The 18,720-nt window shown below is 36.0% G+C and overlaps 1 protein-coding gene across 1 annotated transcript in view; it reads right to left on the bottom strand.

Annotated features, from left to right (window-relative positions):
* The window catches only part of TRHDE (thyrotropin releasing hormone degrading enzyme), a 383,925-nt gene that overhangs the window by 19,291 nt on the left and 345,914 nt on the right, over positions 1-18,720 (bottom strand). The window contains exons 13-15 of the mRNA XM_030323249.1: positions 16,393-16,540; positions 14,391-14,488; positions 13,821-13,928 (exon numbers count right to left, since the gene is read on the bottom strand). Coding sequence (XP_030179109.1) covers positions 13,821-13,928; positions 14,391-14,488; positions 16,393-16,540 — 354 coding nt within the window. The remainder of the gene's footprint in view (positions 1-13,820; positions 13,929-14,390; positions 14,489-16,392; positions 16,541-18,720) is intronic.

The raw sequence follows: 18,720 nt of genomic DNA, 5'->3' as shown, positions 1-18,720 counted from the left end.
TTGCCCAGGAATAATTTATAGCAACATTCATTGTCTTTTGTATTCTTCATAGAAAGGTTGGAAATTACATAGATTTATTGTATCCATCAAAATACTACATCTATAAATGTGAGGGCTTGTGCAAATGTGGTTTACTTTCATTTCTAATGCACTATCAAGGTCACTGAAGTTAACAAGGCTGATTCTCCAGCCCGGGGAAGAATCAACTATGACAATTTAGTTAATTTTTTTAGTCATAAGCACTAAGCTGTCATGGGTAGGCAATAAGTAATGTATTTTTCTCACTAGCAACATCCCCAACTAAAAGTAGATTTTTACTTCGGTCAAAAGTAAAATTTACGGGGCGCCTGGGTGGCGCAGTCAGTTAAGCGTCCGACTTCAGCCAGGTCACGATCTCGCAGTCCGTGAGTTCGAGCCCCGCGTCGGGCTCTGGGCTGATGGCTCAGAGCCTGGAGCCTGTTTCCGGTTCTGTGTCTCCCTCTCTCTCTGCCCCTCCCCCATTCGTGCTCTGTCTCTCTCTGTCCCAAAAATAAATAAACGTTGAAAAAAAAATTTAAAAAAAAAAAAGTAAAATTTACTATTTGTGTGTGTGTGTGTGTGTGTGTGTGTGTGTGTGCACACTAACCAACATGTAATTCTGTAGGTTTTCAGAGGCTTAACTGGTAGACTCACTAACAACAAGAACAAAAAATGCCGTACTTTTTAAAAATACAGAAGTATTTTTATTTGTATCAAATCCTAGGTACTCTAGATGTTCTTTAACTTCACTTTGACCTTTCTGTGAAAAGCAGTGAAATCCCTGGTAAACCTCATATATGTGTGTGTGTGTGTGTGTGTAAGTGTGTAAGTGTGCGTGCACATGCGTTAAGGAATAAGGATAAATTTAATTAAATTTGATAATTAAAAATAGTTAAAAAGAATCTATTCCTGTTATAAAAGGTAATAGAAAATTATTGGGGGAAAAAAACAATAAGCTGGGTCCTGGAAGAAAGGGGAATGGCAAAAGTGAATGATAAAATTACAAAATAAGGCCAAAAGGCATATTTTGCACTGGCAGATGATAAATATAAGAAAAACATACTTTTGAAAAGACACAAACTGGGGCGCTTGGGTGGCTCAGTTGGTTGTGCGTCCGACTTCGGCTCAGGTCATGATCTCGCGGTCTGTGAGTTCAAGCCCCGTGTCAGGCTCTGTGCTGACAGCTCAGAGCCTGGAGTCTGTTTCAGATTCTGTGTCTCCCTCACTCTCTGCCCCTCCTCCACGTGCGCGCGCGCGCGCGCGCTCTCTCTCTCTCAAGAAATGAATTAACATTAACAACAATTTTAAAAGACACAAATTTTTTGATTTTCTGAAATAACTGAAATGTATGTATTTACATGTACATGTAACCGGCAGGTACTCTGCATACACAAGGAAGCAGGGTGTATATTGGATGCCTGCCCTCTATATTGCAGAAAAAAAATAAGTAACATTTATTTATATATGAAAATAAAATAGAAGTCACCCAATTTTTTTTATATTTGAAATTTCAATTATAAGAAGAATCTCAAGTCATGAAAAAGAAAAAAGAAGAGCCTCTTAAAATATTTAGAAGGGATCCTAAGAAATGAAGATGGGTTTTTTGCAGTGAATTTTAGGGATATCGCCACATAATTATTCTATTTTCTACCACTGACCATCCCCATGTATTTTACACATTTACAAAAAGAATTGGATGAAGACTGACGATAGTACTTTTGTCTGAATTTTGTGAGGAGTAAGAAGTGCCTTCTCAGTATCCCGTTCTTGATAAAAACCTGAAGGAAGAAGTTAAGGAAAGTTAAAAGTTCAACTGTGTCTCTGTGCCATTCCTTGATTTTCCATCAAAGAAAGAATAACAATGCAAAATGTTGATTACAAACCAAGTTTCAAATATGAGAGGCTGAAGATGTATGTATGCATTTACTAGAGCTTTCATAATCCCTAACAAATTACCACCAATTTAGTGGCTTAAAACAACAGAAATGTATTCTCTCACATTTCCTATAGCCAGAAGTCTAACACCAACGCGTCAGTGGGATCGCTTTCTTCTGGAGGCTCCACAGAATCTGTTCTATGCCTTCTTCTAGCTTCCTGTGCCTCCAGCAATCCTAGCCATCCCCAAGCTTGTAAATGAATTACTTCAATTTCTACCTTAGGGCTTACCCTAAATCCATGTGATCTCATTGCAAAATCCTTAATTACATCTGCAAAGACCCTATTTCCAAATAAGGTCATATTGATAGATAGTGTTTAGGATTTAAACCTAACTTTTATTAAACTTTTAAAAATTTATTCTTGAGAGAGAGAGAGAGAGAGGGCAGGGAAGGGGCAGAGAGAGAGGGAGAGAGAGAATCCCAAGCAGGCTCCACACTGCCTGCACAGAGCCTGATGTGGGGCTCAAACTCATGAACTGTGAGAAGTGACCTTAGCCAAAATCAAGAGTCAGACGCTTAACTAACTGAGCCATTCAGGTGCCCCTAGACACATCTTTTAGAGGTCACCCTTCAACCCATGACAGTGTGTGCATGTGTTTTTATTTTTCCTGTTATGGCCAAGAAATTACAAGTCATCAAAGTTCTTTCTCACTTTTAGATATTTTCAAATATATATCAAAGAACAATATTTAATGCTTATAAAGCATTTTTCATCAGCATTATCACAATACTAAGCATTATCACACTATCATTAGAAAGACTAACATGAATTATTTTCATTTTCATTTTGAGATAGAATGAATCATATATAGAGAATCTATCCTAAGTCTTAATCACAAGGGGAAAAAATAAAAAGGGAATATTGTTATTATTGCTGAAGTGTTTCTCAGTGTTTATATTATTTTTGGAAAATGTAGAGGAAATTTCTTCTTTATCGTGGTTGGTAGCAGTTGTAATAAACCCGAACCGGAATCCGTTAGTATAATCTACTCTCTGTGAGTAAGTAAAAATGTTTTGGAAGCTGCAAATATTTCTGTTGGTGCTCCAGCTCTGGCTTAGTAAATAATAATGATCACTACTGTGAGTTAATCAACTTTGCTCCCTGTGTTGTCCATGTAAATCCATACTCACTTAGCACTTGTACTGTGACAAACAGGCAGGTGGTTAAAATAGAGCCATTCTATAAGTGATCAATAAGCATATCTTTTGATAGATGGCACAAAAGTTCAATAGCGTTATGCCCGAAATTGGTATAATATCAGGCAAACAATATGAGCATGATAGGAAGATTACTATTGGCAGAAATGGGGGGGAATACCAATCATACTGGAAAGAAAAACAGTTAAATTAAATCAAGTCACCTTCAAAAGCATGCTTTTGTAAAAATTAAAATACCTTAAAAAATACTATTGACTACTTGCCTCTACACATGGCTACAATATATATATTTTAATATATATATATATATATATATATTTTAAATTTAAATGTCAGGAAAAAGCCAAAAGTGTCAGGAAAAAGAAAAGAAGCGTAAGATTGTTTCTGAATTTTATATTAGAATATAAAATCGTTAATGTATTTAGATTAGAAACTAAATATGATGATAAGAAAATGAATAGAAATACGCACTTAATGAAGTTATATTAGCTCTTGAGGCAATTAAAGTTCCTGCTACACCAAAAAGTAAATTAAAAAAATACATCTAGATTAGTTAGTCCCTCAAGTAGGTAGGTCATTTAGTCGAATATTTTTCCCGTGATGGACTGAACTCAACTAGCACGTACTGAATTCTCCAAATGGCCAGGAGAGGTGGTACTTTCAGTGTGATTCCAGAGAAACTTAGGAAAAGATAGATAATAAGGCCCTTGTTTCTATATAGGTGTAGCCACTACTTAATATATGACCTCTACTTATACAAATGACAAATCAGATAGGATTGCTGGTTATGAAGAAGATTTCTAGTTTGACAAAGGAATTCACACTTGTATTAATTCAGATAGCAGGCACACTTCCTACATTTCATATATGATTTTTCTTCTATGTAGCTTTTCGAGAACACTTTTGTTGGTAACACACTCTAATTTTAGAAGAGAGAATTCCTAAAGTTTTGATGAAGGTGCATAATCAATTAACTGGGATTTTTGCTCTCCTCAGCAAATATAAACACAACAAACATGATTAACTGAAAAAAAAAAAATTGCAAGATTTCTAAGGGTGTCCTTGGGTCAGTACATACTCTGCCTAAACAGCTAAACTTTTGGAAAGTACCAAGATTTTAATCTTGAGAAACAATGTTGAAGAAGAAGGCCATTCTCGTACACTGTGTCTTTTGTTTAACATCTCTTTTCTCCCTTTGCCAGAGGAATGTGTGTTTTTCCTGTAGGCCTCAGGTCAGCTGTCACTCTGCCAGAATGTCAGTCTCACTGACAGGTCAAATTGTCCTTTTCTTATAAATCTCCCTTCTGGCTTCTCAATACAGTTAAAATCTTATAGTGTTTCTTATGACATCCGATTAGTCACACTCTACTCCACTGGGCTATAAGCTCCAGGAAGGCAGAAACCGTTTCCTTTGGTTCATCATTGGATCTCTGGGGTCTTTCAGAATGATGCCTGAGATGCTCAAGACATATGTGGTACTTGAGTCAAGTACTGTAAGAGTCTGAATTAATACTGATTAAGAATACGTATCACTATGGAAGAACTATGCTATACTACTTTATTTTAGAAATAAAGCTAAAAGTTAAAAACCAAGTCTGCTATCAACCAGATACACTGTTATCCAAATGTGGACCCAGGAACCTGGTCCTGTACCACTGCATCCATCATGATGAGTGACGTAGCATGTTAAATATGTTGTGAAGGATGGTGATGATTTTTATGGTAATTGTGAATTATTCCAGAGACTATGACCTGAGCCAAAGTTGGACGCTTAACTGACCGAGCCACCCAGGTGCCCCTGCTTTGAGTTAAATTTTAAATACACATGAGAAAATCATAAAATCTATTTTGAACTAAACTTATTTTATAAGGCAAAATAGAGTGCAAATAGTTGTATTTTTCAAGGAGAAATGAGTGAAAGTAAAATTAAGAATTATACAGGTTTCTGGGGACATTTATAAGAATAAATTCTACACATATTTGAGACTACCATTTTTACATATTTATATCTACAGATAGATCTCCATCTTTAAATAGATTGTATTTATAGTGAAAAAGATTAATAATAAATTTAAAAATATGAAAATTGGTAGAGGAAATAAAACAATTTTAGAATACACTGGAAATGTTAAGCTTCAAGGGCTATAACTCATGTCTGGATTTTACCCAGCTGCTGTTCAATATTGTGATTTCTCAATTCTTCACCTTGAACTCTTTCCCTACGTTATATTCTCTCCCTAGACAAATGACTATATCTCTCATTCTTGCCATTTCTACCCACATCCTAGTCCCATGGCCTTTAAAATGAAGTGTTCCTGTCTGCAGGTAAGACTTCTTAAAGAATATCTTTATTCATTATTCCTTTAAGGCTATAGGTAGTGTTACAGCAATTAAGTTCCACATTCTAAACTTTCATATAGATACTTCTCTTTTCATAAAAACCCTTCTTCCACTTTCCCTCATTTTCCAGGAGAAAGGCATATTTCTCATTCACTCATCTTGTATCTTCTGAGGATGCATTGTACTGCAATATCAAGTAAAAAGTCAAAATACTGATGTTGATATCTAGAAAATGACTTTTCAATTTTTGTTTTAATTCTTTGTTTCCACAAAATCTGAAGAAATGCCCTAGCAAATTGTCAGGTGATAATTTAAAAATTTTGGTGATCAATTCCTATGTAATTTTTGGCACAACACTCGGAAAGACAAAAGAAGTGTTACATTGCTATAATATAACACCTTCCATTCCTATCTATTTAGTTTTCTGTATAAAGTTTCTCGGTAATGGGGTGCCTAGGTGGCTCAGTTGGTTAAGGGTCTGACTTCGGCTCAGATCATGATCTCACAGTTCATGGGTTTGAGCCCCATGTTGGGCTCTGTGCTGACATCTCAGAGCCTGGAGCCTGTTTCAGATTCTGTCTCCCTCTCTCTCTGCCCCTCCCGCACTTGTGTGTGCGCTCTCTCTCTCTCTCTGTCTCAAAATAAATAAAACATATAAAAAAAAGTTTTTAAGTTTCTACTTTAACATAAAACATGGTGAAACTTTTCTTATTCTAGCAGTGAGTAATATTTGTCTGTGAATATATAAACTGGGAAATAAAAAGGCCAATCTCAAATTTTACATCTCTAACAATTTTTATTTTTATGTTAGGAGATTATTTATCAAAGTTTGCCATGTGTTTATGTTGATCAATTATATACAAGTAACCATTATAATGAAAACTCAATTTAGAAAAAAAAATTAACACAGGATTTTATGACATGAAAAAACTATGTGTATGTGTGTGTCTGTATGTGTGATATGTGTTTCTTGTTGCAGAAAAGTATGATAGGGTGATCCAAAAGGATTTTCTAGCAAAAATATCCTATATTAGAATACAATTTGGTGAGAAAAGAATAATATAAAATGTGTGGCTATTAAGTAAGAACATAAATCATATTTTTAAATGGCTAATGGGAGGTATAAAATAGCTAGGGTGTTTCAACTCCATTGGATACATTTAGAGTTTTGAAAGAATTTTGTTGAAAAATGTCTATTTACACTATACTGAAAGGTAAATCCTTGCAATTACTTTCACATATGGTGGAGAGGTTTTGATGTAGACTTAAAAATGTTATCTTTGGCAATTCATATGTGTAAACGTTTGAGCTCTATTGGATTATTCTGGTGAATTGTCATGAATGCCTTCCTTTTTCCCCCTTTATATCCAAGCAATCATTAACTCCTCTCAGTCTTCCTTCCTCAGTCAAATATATCCATGTGGCTTCATTTCCACCACTAGCTCTAAGGGCTGCAAGGTTTCCCTGTCTCTCTGATCTAGTCAAAATCCCCTATGACAGTCTCTCAAAACAGCACGTTTCTTGGTTGCACTTCTCTGAGTTTCATTTTTAGTTTTGTATGATTACTCTGAACAATCGCTGTCTCCCTCCTACACTCTCTCCCTGCCCCCACCACAAACCTTTGGGGTATGTCAGGGCATGAACCACATATTCCCAGTGCCAGGTAAGTAATGGGGCCGGCATTAGCTGAATGAAGGAAATTTGCCTTCCCACTGTCTAGCATCTAGCACAGTTCCAACACAGAGTAGCTGCTCGATAGATACTTACCGAACACATGAATAACTGAAGACATACCCTTTAAGCTTTATAATAATCAAATAACTATATACTAATAATCAAAGGAGAACCAGAATTTGACAAATCATAAGGAAGATGTATGATTTTATGTTCATGCACAGTAAGTATTAAATTTTGGACTGTTATATCTGATGTAAGCACTGATGATTTGGGGGCACTGCCCTTGCTTTAGAAACAAGGTTGAGACTTGGAGTAAACACTGACTCCTCTAAAGCCACAGCTGTCTAATGACAAACCAGGAGCAAACCAGATTCCTCACCCCTGCCCCCCACCCCCCTGCCTGAGGTTTGGGCAGCCCTGTCCTTTGCATTACTCTGTACAGACTCCCTGCTGGGTTCACCTGTCTGCAAAATGCTTGTGCTGGTAACTGAGCACTAAAATGGCAGGTCTGGCTGGTATAACTTTGGCTTATGAAAACTTATCACAGGACAGTTTACAGTAAGAAGAATACAAAAAGCATCATAAAGAACAAAGGGAATAGGACCATAATAACTTGGGAACATGGACAATAAGTTAGGATCTATGTTTTTAGGGGAAGAAAACATGAAGTTTCTGAACCAGACACACAGACCGTAGCAAAAAGAGCCTTTTGTCTGTCCCCTTTTGTGTTCTCACATAAGAAAAGTGAACATTGATGGACAGAGGGAGACACAAAGGAAAGGACCTTAACTGGAGCTCTTTTCCTGTGAGATACAATGAGCTATGCCTGATGGAGGGACATGAGCAGCCAATTAAAGGGAGGGTGTACAAAGAAATATTTACCTGGAGGCCAAGCCAGGCAGTATTTCTTAAAGCAAGAGAAAAACGGCAAACGTACCCATTCTCTTAATTGAAGATCTCTATGGTAATATTTTGTTCCGTATTTTATGTTACAGGTCACATGCTTATAACCCCAAAACTTACAGAGAAGATCTGATATTGAAGCATTCTATACCACTCTATTCTATACCTATTCCTACCTTCCTCATTGAAAACTAACACCACCAGGTTAGCCACTGTGTGGCTCAGTCCGTGGTTAAGCAGCCAACTCTTGATTTCAGCTCAGGTCATGATCTCATGGTTGGTGGGATCAAGCCCCATGTCAGGTTCCATGCTGACAGTTCGGAGACCGCTTGGGATTCTTTCTCCCTGCCTCTCCCCGACTTGTGCACATGTGCATGTTGTCTCTCTCTCCCTCTCTTTCTCTCTCAAAATAAATAAACTTAAAAAAATAAATAAAACTCATACCATCTATTACACAGGGTATGGTCAAAACAAATAGAGGGCAACTCCAAAGAAGATTCATGTTTTATGATTTCCTATAAAAGCTAATTAATAAACAGACATTCTTTCATATAATTCTCATGACTTGTTTGGTTACTAATATTATTGCCATTTTTCAGATGATGAAACCAAGTGATTTTCCTCAGGTCATTCCGTGGCACAGCTGAAATTTGATCACTGGTGTCTTTGACTTTGAAGACAGTAGCCTTTCCCTATACCTGTAGTTCCCAAAGCATAGTCCCCAGGCCAGCTGATTCAGCATCAGCATCATACTGAAACTTGTTATGGATACAAATGGTTGGGCCCCATTCAACCTACTGAATCAGAACTCTGGGGGTGGGGCCCAGCAAACTGTTTCACAGCTCTTCCCAATGATCCTTATACATGACCAGATTTGAGAACCACAGGCTGATTCCTGAGCACTACCTACATAAAACTGTTGCTTATACTCATTGTAGAGAGTCCTCGAGTTCTGTTGGGTTGTCTTTTTTTTACCCTTTCTTTGTTTTTTAATCCTTTTTTTGAACATATATTACTGATATACAGTAATTTGATATACCACGACAGAATCACATGCAGTCTGGGAGTGGAGACCCAGATCCACTACCTATTGTTATATAATCTTGGCAAGTCGTACAGCCTGTGTGAGTTTTAGATTTGTTTTCTATAAATATGAAATAAAAAGGAGGTCATGCACAAAAAACAGTTAGTCCAACACCTGAAATGTACTAACCACTCAATAAACAACTATACTTTTCATTATAATCATCATCATTAAAGACAATAGTATCAGTAACATAATTAATTGCATGAGTAGTGAAGTTTATGTATTATGTATGTTGCAAAGCACCAGAGAAGTTCCTCTACTTTATAATTTTTATTATGGAATGGCCTTAACTTTTCCATTTCAAAATAAATGCCCAATTCATTTCAATTCAATATACATTTTTGATAGCCCATAATATATAAGGTATTCCACAGTTTCAGGATATTTTTAAATTTTTATTTATTTATTTTGAGAGAGAGAGACAGAGAGAGAGAATACAAGTGGAGCAGGGGCAGAGAGAAAGGAAGAGAGAGGATCCCAGGCAGGCTCCGCACCATTAGCACAGAGCCTGAAGCAGGGATCCATCTCATGAACCGTGAGAAATCAAGCTGAAATCAAGCTGAGTCAGACTTTTAAGTCACCTATGTACTCCCAAGATATTTTTTAAGTAGTGATGATACCAGTTATCAATTGAGATGTTAGGGAATGAATATCACTATTTATTGAATACTTTTTAAAATTCAATACTTGGGGCACCTGGGTGACTTAGTCGGTTGAGCGTCTGGCTCTTGATTTTGTCTCAGGTCCTGATCCCAGGATTGTGAGATCGAGCCCTGTGTAAGATGCCGTGTTGAGCTTGGAGCCTGCTTAAGATTCTCTCTCTCTCTCTCTCTCTCTCTCTCTTTCTCCCTCCCTCCCTCTGCCCCTGGCCCTCACCCTACCTCTGAAATGAAAAGAAATACTTTAAATCTTTACTCTGTATTTGCTTAAAGCTTTAAATATTACTTTTTGACATTATTTGAAAAATAACACTTTATCACAAAATTAAGAGGCTGTGTTATTGTGGACACACATTTAATTTAAGGTTAATTTTTTTATTAAATAAAACCCCATATTACCATATTGTCATCTCTGTATGGTTAAACTGTACAATCCCAATAGTGTTTTACTACAGAAATTTTAAATAATAATTCACCTGCAGTAATAATATAATCCCTATATTTTACTCAGTGAAGCTTATGCCAACTATTTCTTGTTTATTTGTACCAATCAGTGAAAGAAACCAATTTCTGTCCTTTTCATTATGTTTTTTATACATAACAAGGCTATCATCTTGTCTTTTTTTTTCTCAGAGTGCAATTTTCAGGTCTCACAACCTCCTCTTGCAGCTCGTGTTTTCAAGATCTTTTTATCATTTGTATTGTTCTCTACTGAATGGTTGGCAATTTGTCTCTTTTCTGAAATGTGGTGTTCTCCTGAACTCAGTGCCCAAATCACAGCCTAACAAGACCTGAATGTAGCTCATCCATTTTTATGCATGACATCACCATTACAATTCAACACACTGGAGCATTTGAATATATTAACAGGGACCAGAATGTCGACTCATTCAATTTATCATTCACTGTAATTCTTGAATTTTTCTCTCTCTCTCTGCTGCTACCATCCTCTAGCTTTTCAATGCACATTTTGGTTCCATTACCTTTCCCTGCACCAACTTTCAAATCCATTCTATTTTCTTAAATCCAATGTCACTGACTTGACCTACCTCCCCAGCGTATCAAGATGAGGTCGTAAAGTAGCACAGCACCCCAGATTTGCAATCTCTGCTAATTCCATGACTCAGTGTCCTTTCGGCTTATTAGCATAAATACACAGCATCTCCCAGGGCTTTTTTTAAAGATGGTTTTTAATGTTCCCATTAAACACAAACAAGGAAACAAACAAAACTGCCTGGTGTATTACTTCAGGAACATTTAAAAAGAAACCTTGTCTTCTTCATTGATTCAATTTAAGAAAGTTAAATTCAGCATCAACTACAGGATTACACTATTGTTTTAATATTCAGCTGTCATCAAAAAAAAAAAAAAATACAGATTAAATCTCTGATCTTCACACACAGGTGAGTACCAGCCAGCCTTACTGCAGGAGGTCACTTATGTATGTAGTGACATGTCATATGGTTGGCTGAGCAAATCTTAGTAAACGCAGAGTTAGTTCCACTTAGTATGTTTACTTACCCAGCTGTAGAAGAAAGCAAAGCAGAGAATATAAAAATGATGAAGGAAATAACAAAAGAACCATAAAGTATTAGACCCCAATTTAATTATTTTACCATAAATAAATGGCACAGTTATCAAAACTGAAATGAGCTGACAACTTCCATGTAAACTTTCATTTATAAGGGAATTTTGGGAGTGATGGATTGTTCAAATTCACAAGTCAAAACGTGCTGCACTCATGAAACTAGGCATCAGTCCATGTGCCTTCCTTCTGCTTGGGATCCCCGTCTACCCACCGTAGGGACTCGGGCACTTGCCCCTGCCTCCAGCCTGCCCTTGTCCATCCATCAGGATCCTGCTCACTCCTCAGGAGGGTGAATGTGATTCTTCCAAGGCAGCAATCCTCCTTTCTTGGTGTTCACACCCTGTCCTAGCTCTTGCTTCAAAGAACAATTATCTGTTTATAGAGCTGTACTTTCTCCTCATTTTAAGCTCTCCCTCTTCTCTTTGCTTTCTGCCACAAGCTGGTATTGAGAGTTGTTCAGTAAAATTTTGCTAAATAGATAACTATTAAAAAAAATAGCATTTTCTCAATAGCTGTAGTTTTAAATGTACTAAGTGGGGTGCCTGGGTGGCTCAGTCAGTTGGACATCCAACTTCAGCTTGGGTCATGAACTCATGGTCCGTGAGTTTGAGCCCCGCATTGGGCTCTGTGCTGTCAGCCTGGAGCCTGGAACCCGCTTCGGATTCTGTGTCTCCCTCTCTCTCTGTGCCCCCCAACTTATGCTTGCTCTCTGTCTCTCAGAAATGAATAAATGTTAAAAAAAATTGAAAGGTACTAAGTTATAGTAGGCTTAAATACTCTCTATAGAAATGACATTAATGCAATGGTGAATGTGTTATTTTAATAAAATGTTAAGAATACATTTTAACTTGGGTAAATTCATTAAAGGGTTAACAAACAAATATTGGGTCTGAGAAAAGGCATGTGTAGCAAAATGAAACAAATAAACAAATAAATAATCAAAAAATGGAAGAAAATAGAGACCACAATATTTAAATAATATCTTTCAACTTTTCTTCTCATATGTATTTACGATTATGTATCTTATTATGGATGTATTGATTTTGGATAAATTTTTATGTGTTTGTCATTCAACTATATGCGGTAGAATTAAAGAAGGTAGTAGAAAAAAAGGAAAAAAAGTTTCCATTTTACTATTTTCAAGTTTAATAGTTTTTAGAAGACTTCATAAAAAGGATAATCATTAGTAAAAGTTAATAAATGAAAATGTTTTTGTTCTAGAGAAGACTGGTGACAGATTTAATCACTGTCAAGTACATGATGGATCAATTGAAAGATGATAGTGATAAAATATTTTCTTTCTTGGTTCAGGGTAAGACCAGAAACAGTTCACTTAAAGAGCAAAAAAGACCATGATAAAGAAGGTCTTTATCATTAGTAGGACTAATTACTCAGTAGTGCAGTGAAAGATTTCTTGCACAGATTTTTAAAGTAGGATAGCTATGCTCTAATCTGGAGTCAGTTAGATACTACATTTAAACCTAGGTCACTTTCGACAAGACAAAAACCAATTTGTTTCCTAAGCAGGTTATACTCTGTGTGGTTCTCTATGCTCACCTAGACCAAGTCCCTTTCTCTGTTCCCATGGAGTCATCTCAGACACTCAGATCAAGGACAAGCCCATCGTGGCTTGCAAAATAGAACCACCTGAATAAAACTCTCCCCTAGCTTCCACCCCTCTGAGCTCACTCTCCTTAACACAGGGGTCAAAGACTGGGAAAGAGCGATTATAAATTGCCCAAAGTGTAATAAGAAATGGAACATCAACGTCCTTGGAAATATAAAGACACATAAGAAGGGTTAAAAACCGTAGTGAAAAGATCATGATCCTCAATTTTTTTATGCTTAATATTCTTTTCATTAACATTAACAAGTGACATTTGGAATAATATTTTTTTTATCAAAGGCAGTTCTGTCAAACAATTTTAACATCACATTATGTACTAAAATCCTATATTGTGAAATTCCAAGATAAGATACAGGTTTGAGGTCTCTGTCAAGGGTCACTAAAAGAGTAAAGATCTTTTTTATAACCTTTTTGGTTTTAGTTTTTAATATTAACGTTTGTTATGCTACTTCACTTACATCATATGCTCACAGTGTTTTATGAATAAATACCACAACCTTGGTAAAGAACCTTAGAATTTGGCCTAAATAAAATTATTTTGTTCTCACGGAATAGCAAAGCTATCCAAATTCAAAATAAGCTGACACCTTATCTATGAGAATAAGGGCCTACATTAAGAAAGTTAGTTTAAAACTCTACAAAATGTTCCAAAAATAAGTGTATTGTGACTTTTGTGCTGTTACCTTATAAGCTGTGAACCTGAAACACGGCTTTGTAGGGTTTTTCCTTGTCTTGTTTTTCTCCAGTTGATAAAAGCAATGTATCAACCGAGAATCTGAGAGCAGTATTAAATCATATCAGAAATATAGGATTTGGTTCAATTTACCTGTTCCTGTTGCTGGAAATCCAATCTGAAATAAGTGTTGATGCCTGCTGATGACAGTGCTTGTTGCCAAAACTGCATGCCAGCATTATAACTTCTCGACGTAGCTCTCTAGGTACCGTCAAAAGGAAAAACAATTAAAATGCAGTGTTATTATCCGGAGAGAAAGGATAACTTATTACATAAACCATAGAGAAGTAAATAATCAGCACAAAAATAATTTTCAGATACAGAAATCCTATTTTGCTAAGGAAGAGATGGCTAGGCAGAGTAGAAGTTATGCATACTAAAAAGTCTTCTCTGGAAACAATAATACAGTGAGGGGCACGGGTTCGAATCTCCCCTTTACTAATAAAGGATGATCTTATATTAAAACACGACAAAGACATGCTTTTGTTCTCAGTGCCAGGTAGTGGAAACTGTGCACTGATGTGCAGGCCTCCCAGTAAAGGGAAATGAAAGATGCAGAATGAGAGACAGATCATCTCATGCTGCTGAAGTCACCATGGTACTACAAGTATGCTATTGTACAGCTCTGGGGGAAAAGAAGCGAATAAGAAAATAAAACAGTACTCATGTTGGTAGGATGCTTGAACAAGAGATCCATTAAAATTGTTTTTTGGCCATCCAAGCTTGATGTATGTTGCTGCAACTTGCTTTAAAATATATTCCTAAATGGGAGTTAGAGGACATAAAGATAATGTCAGTCTCAAACGTCTCCATGCTGATAATTAAAATTATATAATAAGATTAAAATATTTTTTAAAGAAGCCTTCTTTAAAATATCAGTAAAATAATGGGCATGATAAATGCTCTACTTTTATTCAGCTTAGTATTTCAAATATAGAAAATAAGGATAAAATACAATCGCAATGGTGGAAGACTACTCCTTATTTCCTATTGAATGATTAAGTAATTTGCACTATTAAATATTTTAGATGACAATTTTTATAGCACAACAAGGAAACTGAGGAATATTGATAATGTCATCCATGCACGCACATGCACAAATGTGGGTAGATACAGCTTATGAAAATAAGCACAAAACTTTTATGCATTTTATGTCAACAGAGCACATCAAATGCAAAACAATTAGGTAAGCACAGCCAATAGCCAGGCATTGTTGAACCTGACATACTCAGAATGCTCTGCAGTAAAAAACATGGCATTTCAAAGTCAACAATCCATTGAGCTAATGATATATTTAAATATTAGAGAGCAATGTAAAATATGCTCTCCTCACTTTAATGTGGTCCTTGAATTTTGTCAAAGGAATGAAAGCACTGAAATTACAGTAAAAGCAATTCTCAACTTTTACTGAAATTGAGGTGTCTGACATGAAATATTATTCCAAAGTACAAATATACACAAAAATGTATTTTACTTTTATGGAAGTTTAACATTGCAGTGTCTCTGTGTTGAGAGCAAAGAGAAGTGTAGTAAGTCTTTCTCTAGCAGATAAAAGTTATACCGTAGCTGTAAAGACACATTTTGTTTTGCATGTGTGTTGTAAGGGATTAGACAAAACTAATGACAATGAACAGGCAAGCCAGGATTATTTCAATTAAAAAAAATATTAGAACAGAGGCATTTTCATGCAGACTTAGAAGAAGAAAACAAGAAGCAACTCTGATAGCCATCAGACAATTTACAGAGTGCTAATAAACAGATTTCATGCCATGGCAATCTAGTCTCGAGTCATTCCAAATGTGTAGGCTAATCAGCAGAGCCAGCGTGTCATAAAAAATGGGATGATTTTACAAAACACAGGGCAGGCTGCTAAGATAACTGAAGGAAACCAAAGGGTGCTCAAAGATGATAGGAGGCACAGAGACACAGTCTCATATGCAAAGGCTCGCTGTGATAAGAAATTTAGGAACCAAAAACTCATTAGCCATAGTTAATCCTAATCTTATTCAAATGGTTATTAAATAAGATTAGGTGGTGTCTACAGTGCAGTTTGCGTTTATCAGGCTGCAGCTTAGGAAATCTGGTCAGGTAACATTTTGGAATGTTTGTCATGTCTTCATGTCTATTTGGATTATCTATTGTTTGCTCTCCTGTATCCCCTTGGACCCAATTATGAATGGGCTTTCGCCTCAATGTTGATCTTATCCTTGTTAATTAAGGAAGTGAATTGAATTCACTATGCCCTTTTGGATAAAAATAATGACTAAGAATCTTTACTGAAACTGTCTATATTCTGTTAAGATCTTTGGGATCCCTCTACCCAGGGTAAGTCCTTTGTGAACACAGAGCCCTTTAACTCTTGGAAAGTAAGTTAGAACTTTAAGGATTTGCCATGTATATTTGTTCTTTTTTTTTTTTTAATATTTGTTCTTAAATTCTGAGTCATGTAAGCTTAATTGACACTTTTAGGCCAGAATAAAAAGTAGCTTGTATTAAATTTCTTCCTCAAGTAATTATCATCAGTGTTGCACAGAAAATCAGGACAAAAATGATAACACAAATTCGAAGAAGGAACGCAAATGACTCAGGATCAGTTACATAAAGTAGATAATGAGACAACAGTTCATCATCCGAAAATAAGAAAGAAGAAAATATGTCTTTTTACATTGAAGACATTGTATTTCTCCATGCGGTCCAGTAATTTATCTAGAGGATAGAGAGCTCGGCTGGCAGCATGCCAAGGAAGAAAATCCTTCTCTTCAGACAGGTATCTGATAATCTCCAGGGGAATATGCTGAGGCAAAGAGCCAGCTCTGTACAGTGAAAAAGTTAAAGTTAATTATTTGCAGGAAATATACATGATGATGCAAAACTGAAGATTTCACTTATGCAAATAAAAGGCAGAAAGCAAGATTCATCACAGTATAAAGAAGCCATACCCAGGGCCATAAAAATAAAATTACTCACTTTTTAAATATAGTCCTACTTAGGATGCCATGTACCTTAATATATACAGAGTTAGAGAGTTAAAAATTTACATACACCAAAATATCAGAATGCATATTTTTTAAAAGGAAAGAATTCCGGAATTTAAATAAAATCAACTCTAGGTACTTTCCTTCACAGAAACTCTTCAGAGGCCATATGTAATTGAAAATAATTGATTACTGAAATGCAATTTCAGTTTCTCAATGCATTCTCTTTGCTCTTCATGTAGTTCTGTGTAATAATATTTAACACAGATTGTTTTCAAAAGAGTAATCAAACTAAAGTGGCAACTTACAGTTTTGACTATCTCTGTCATATTATGATACGAGCATTTTTCAAAAGAAATGGTTTCCATAACATGTATGAAAACTTCAGTTAGATTTTAATAGAGTCCAAATTCCAAAAAAGTTAAAAGACTCAACTCTCCCATTTATTATTTTTCCTTCAAAATATATTCTTTGTCACCTTGGGGACCCATGTCAGATTCTTCGGAGAATATGAAACTGGAGCTTTTTAAGATGATCTGAACACATGTTGCCTATATTTAAAGAGGGTATATCCAAAAAAAGGATCCCAAAAGAAGTGTATATCTCTACTCTCCAGGAGGTTGCATATAAAATCCTTGCAAATCAAAGCAATATAAATGACAATCCACAGTTCATTAAAAGATGGGCTCTCTTACCATTGATGTCCCTGATGCATACACATAGTTGCTGGATATTTTTTTACATTAATAATCAATTGAATGCAAGGGTGCCTGGGTAGCTCAGTCAGTTAAGCCTCTGACTTTTGATGTTGCCTCAGGTCATGATCTCAGGGTTTCCTGAGTTTGAGCCCCACATCAGGCTCTGTGCTGACAATGCAGAGCCTGCTTGGGATTCTCTCTCTCGCCCTCTCTCTGTCCCTCCGCCACTTGTGCCATCTCTGTTTCTCTCAAAATAATAAATAAACTTAAAAAAAATAATCAACTGAATGCAGACTTTTACCACATGGACCAAGTAAATATGAAAGCAACCGAAGCCTGGTTATCTCCTTTATCTACATTTCACACCATTGTTCTTTTGTAGAATCACAAAATTAGATGGACCTTATTATTTGTGCTTGGTAGGAGGTGGACAGACAGGGAGCAAAGGCTTTTCTCATCTTCACTTCAAATAAATTTGCCAGATTTTCTAATTCTTACTCACTGTAACAAGCAAAAGTTACTCTATGGTAAACTTGCAGCCATGTTTATGATGTTCATAAGAAAAACCAATTGTGATTAGGTGGCTCAGTTGGTTGAGTGTCCAACTTTGGTTCAGGTCATGATCTTATGACTTGTGTCATCTCAGTCGGTGCTGACAGCTCAGAGCCTGAAGCTGCCTCAGATTCTGTGTCTCCCTCTCGCTCTGCCCATTCCCTGCTCTCTCCCTTTCTCTCTCTCTCTCAAAAATAAACAAACATTAAAAAAAAAAGATAAAAAAGAAAAACCAATTCTGAAGACCGTGCTTCAGTTTTCTTTGAATTTAAAAAAAAAAAAAAAGGATGTGTGTCACTCTAATGATTTGGGTTCACTCATGGTATAAGATCATCAACCACAGTTAATGTCTGATATAAACATGAATGGCGATAATAACAAATGCAACAATAACCTCAAATTTCCACATAATTTCAACATTTCCTGATGTTTGCATGATTTAGAGCACAGCTAGACTTGTGCCACTTGCTTTTACAGTTTCCATTTTATATCCTTGAAGAAAGGGCATGAGATTAGGCTCTGGCAATGACAATTAAATAAGGAACTATCTTTTTTGCTAGGGTGGCATCTCAATAACACCATTAAATTTTGCTTTTAAGAGTTTGTTACCCACCAAAAAGGTAATATATTTTTTAAAAAATAATGATTTGGTTTTCCTCCTTAAAGGAAACATACCTTCCAATATTTCAGATTTTGTCATTCATTTCCCCTGAACTTTTAATTTAAATATTTATTGGCATGGCGATAATAAATTTATAATCCAAATGT

This window comes from Lynx canadensis, chromosome B4 (genome assembly GCF_007474595.2).
Source record: "Lynx canadensis isolate LIC74 chromosome B4, mLynCan4.pri.v2, whole genome shotgun sequence".
Lineage (NCBI taxonomy): Eukaryota > Metazoa > Chordata > Mammalia > Carnivora > Felidae > Lynx > Lynx canadensis.
This window is presented reverse-complemented; position numbering and strand designations above follow the sequence as displayed.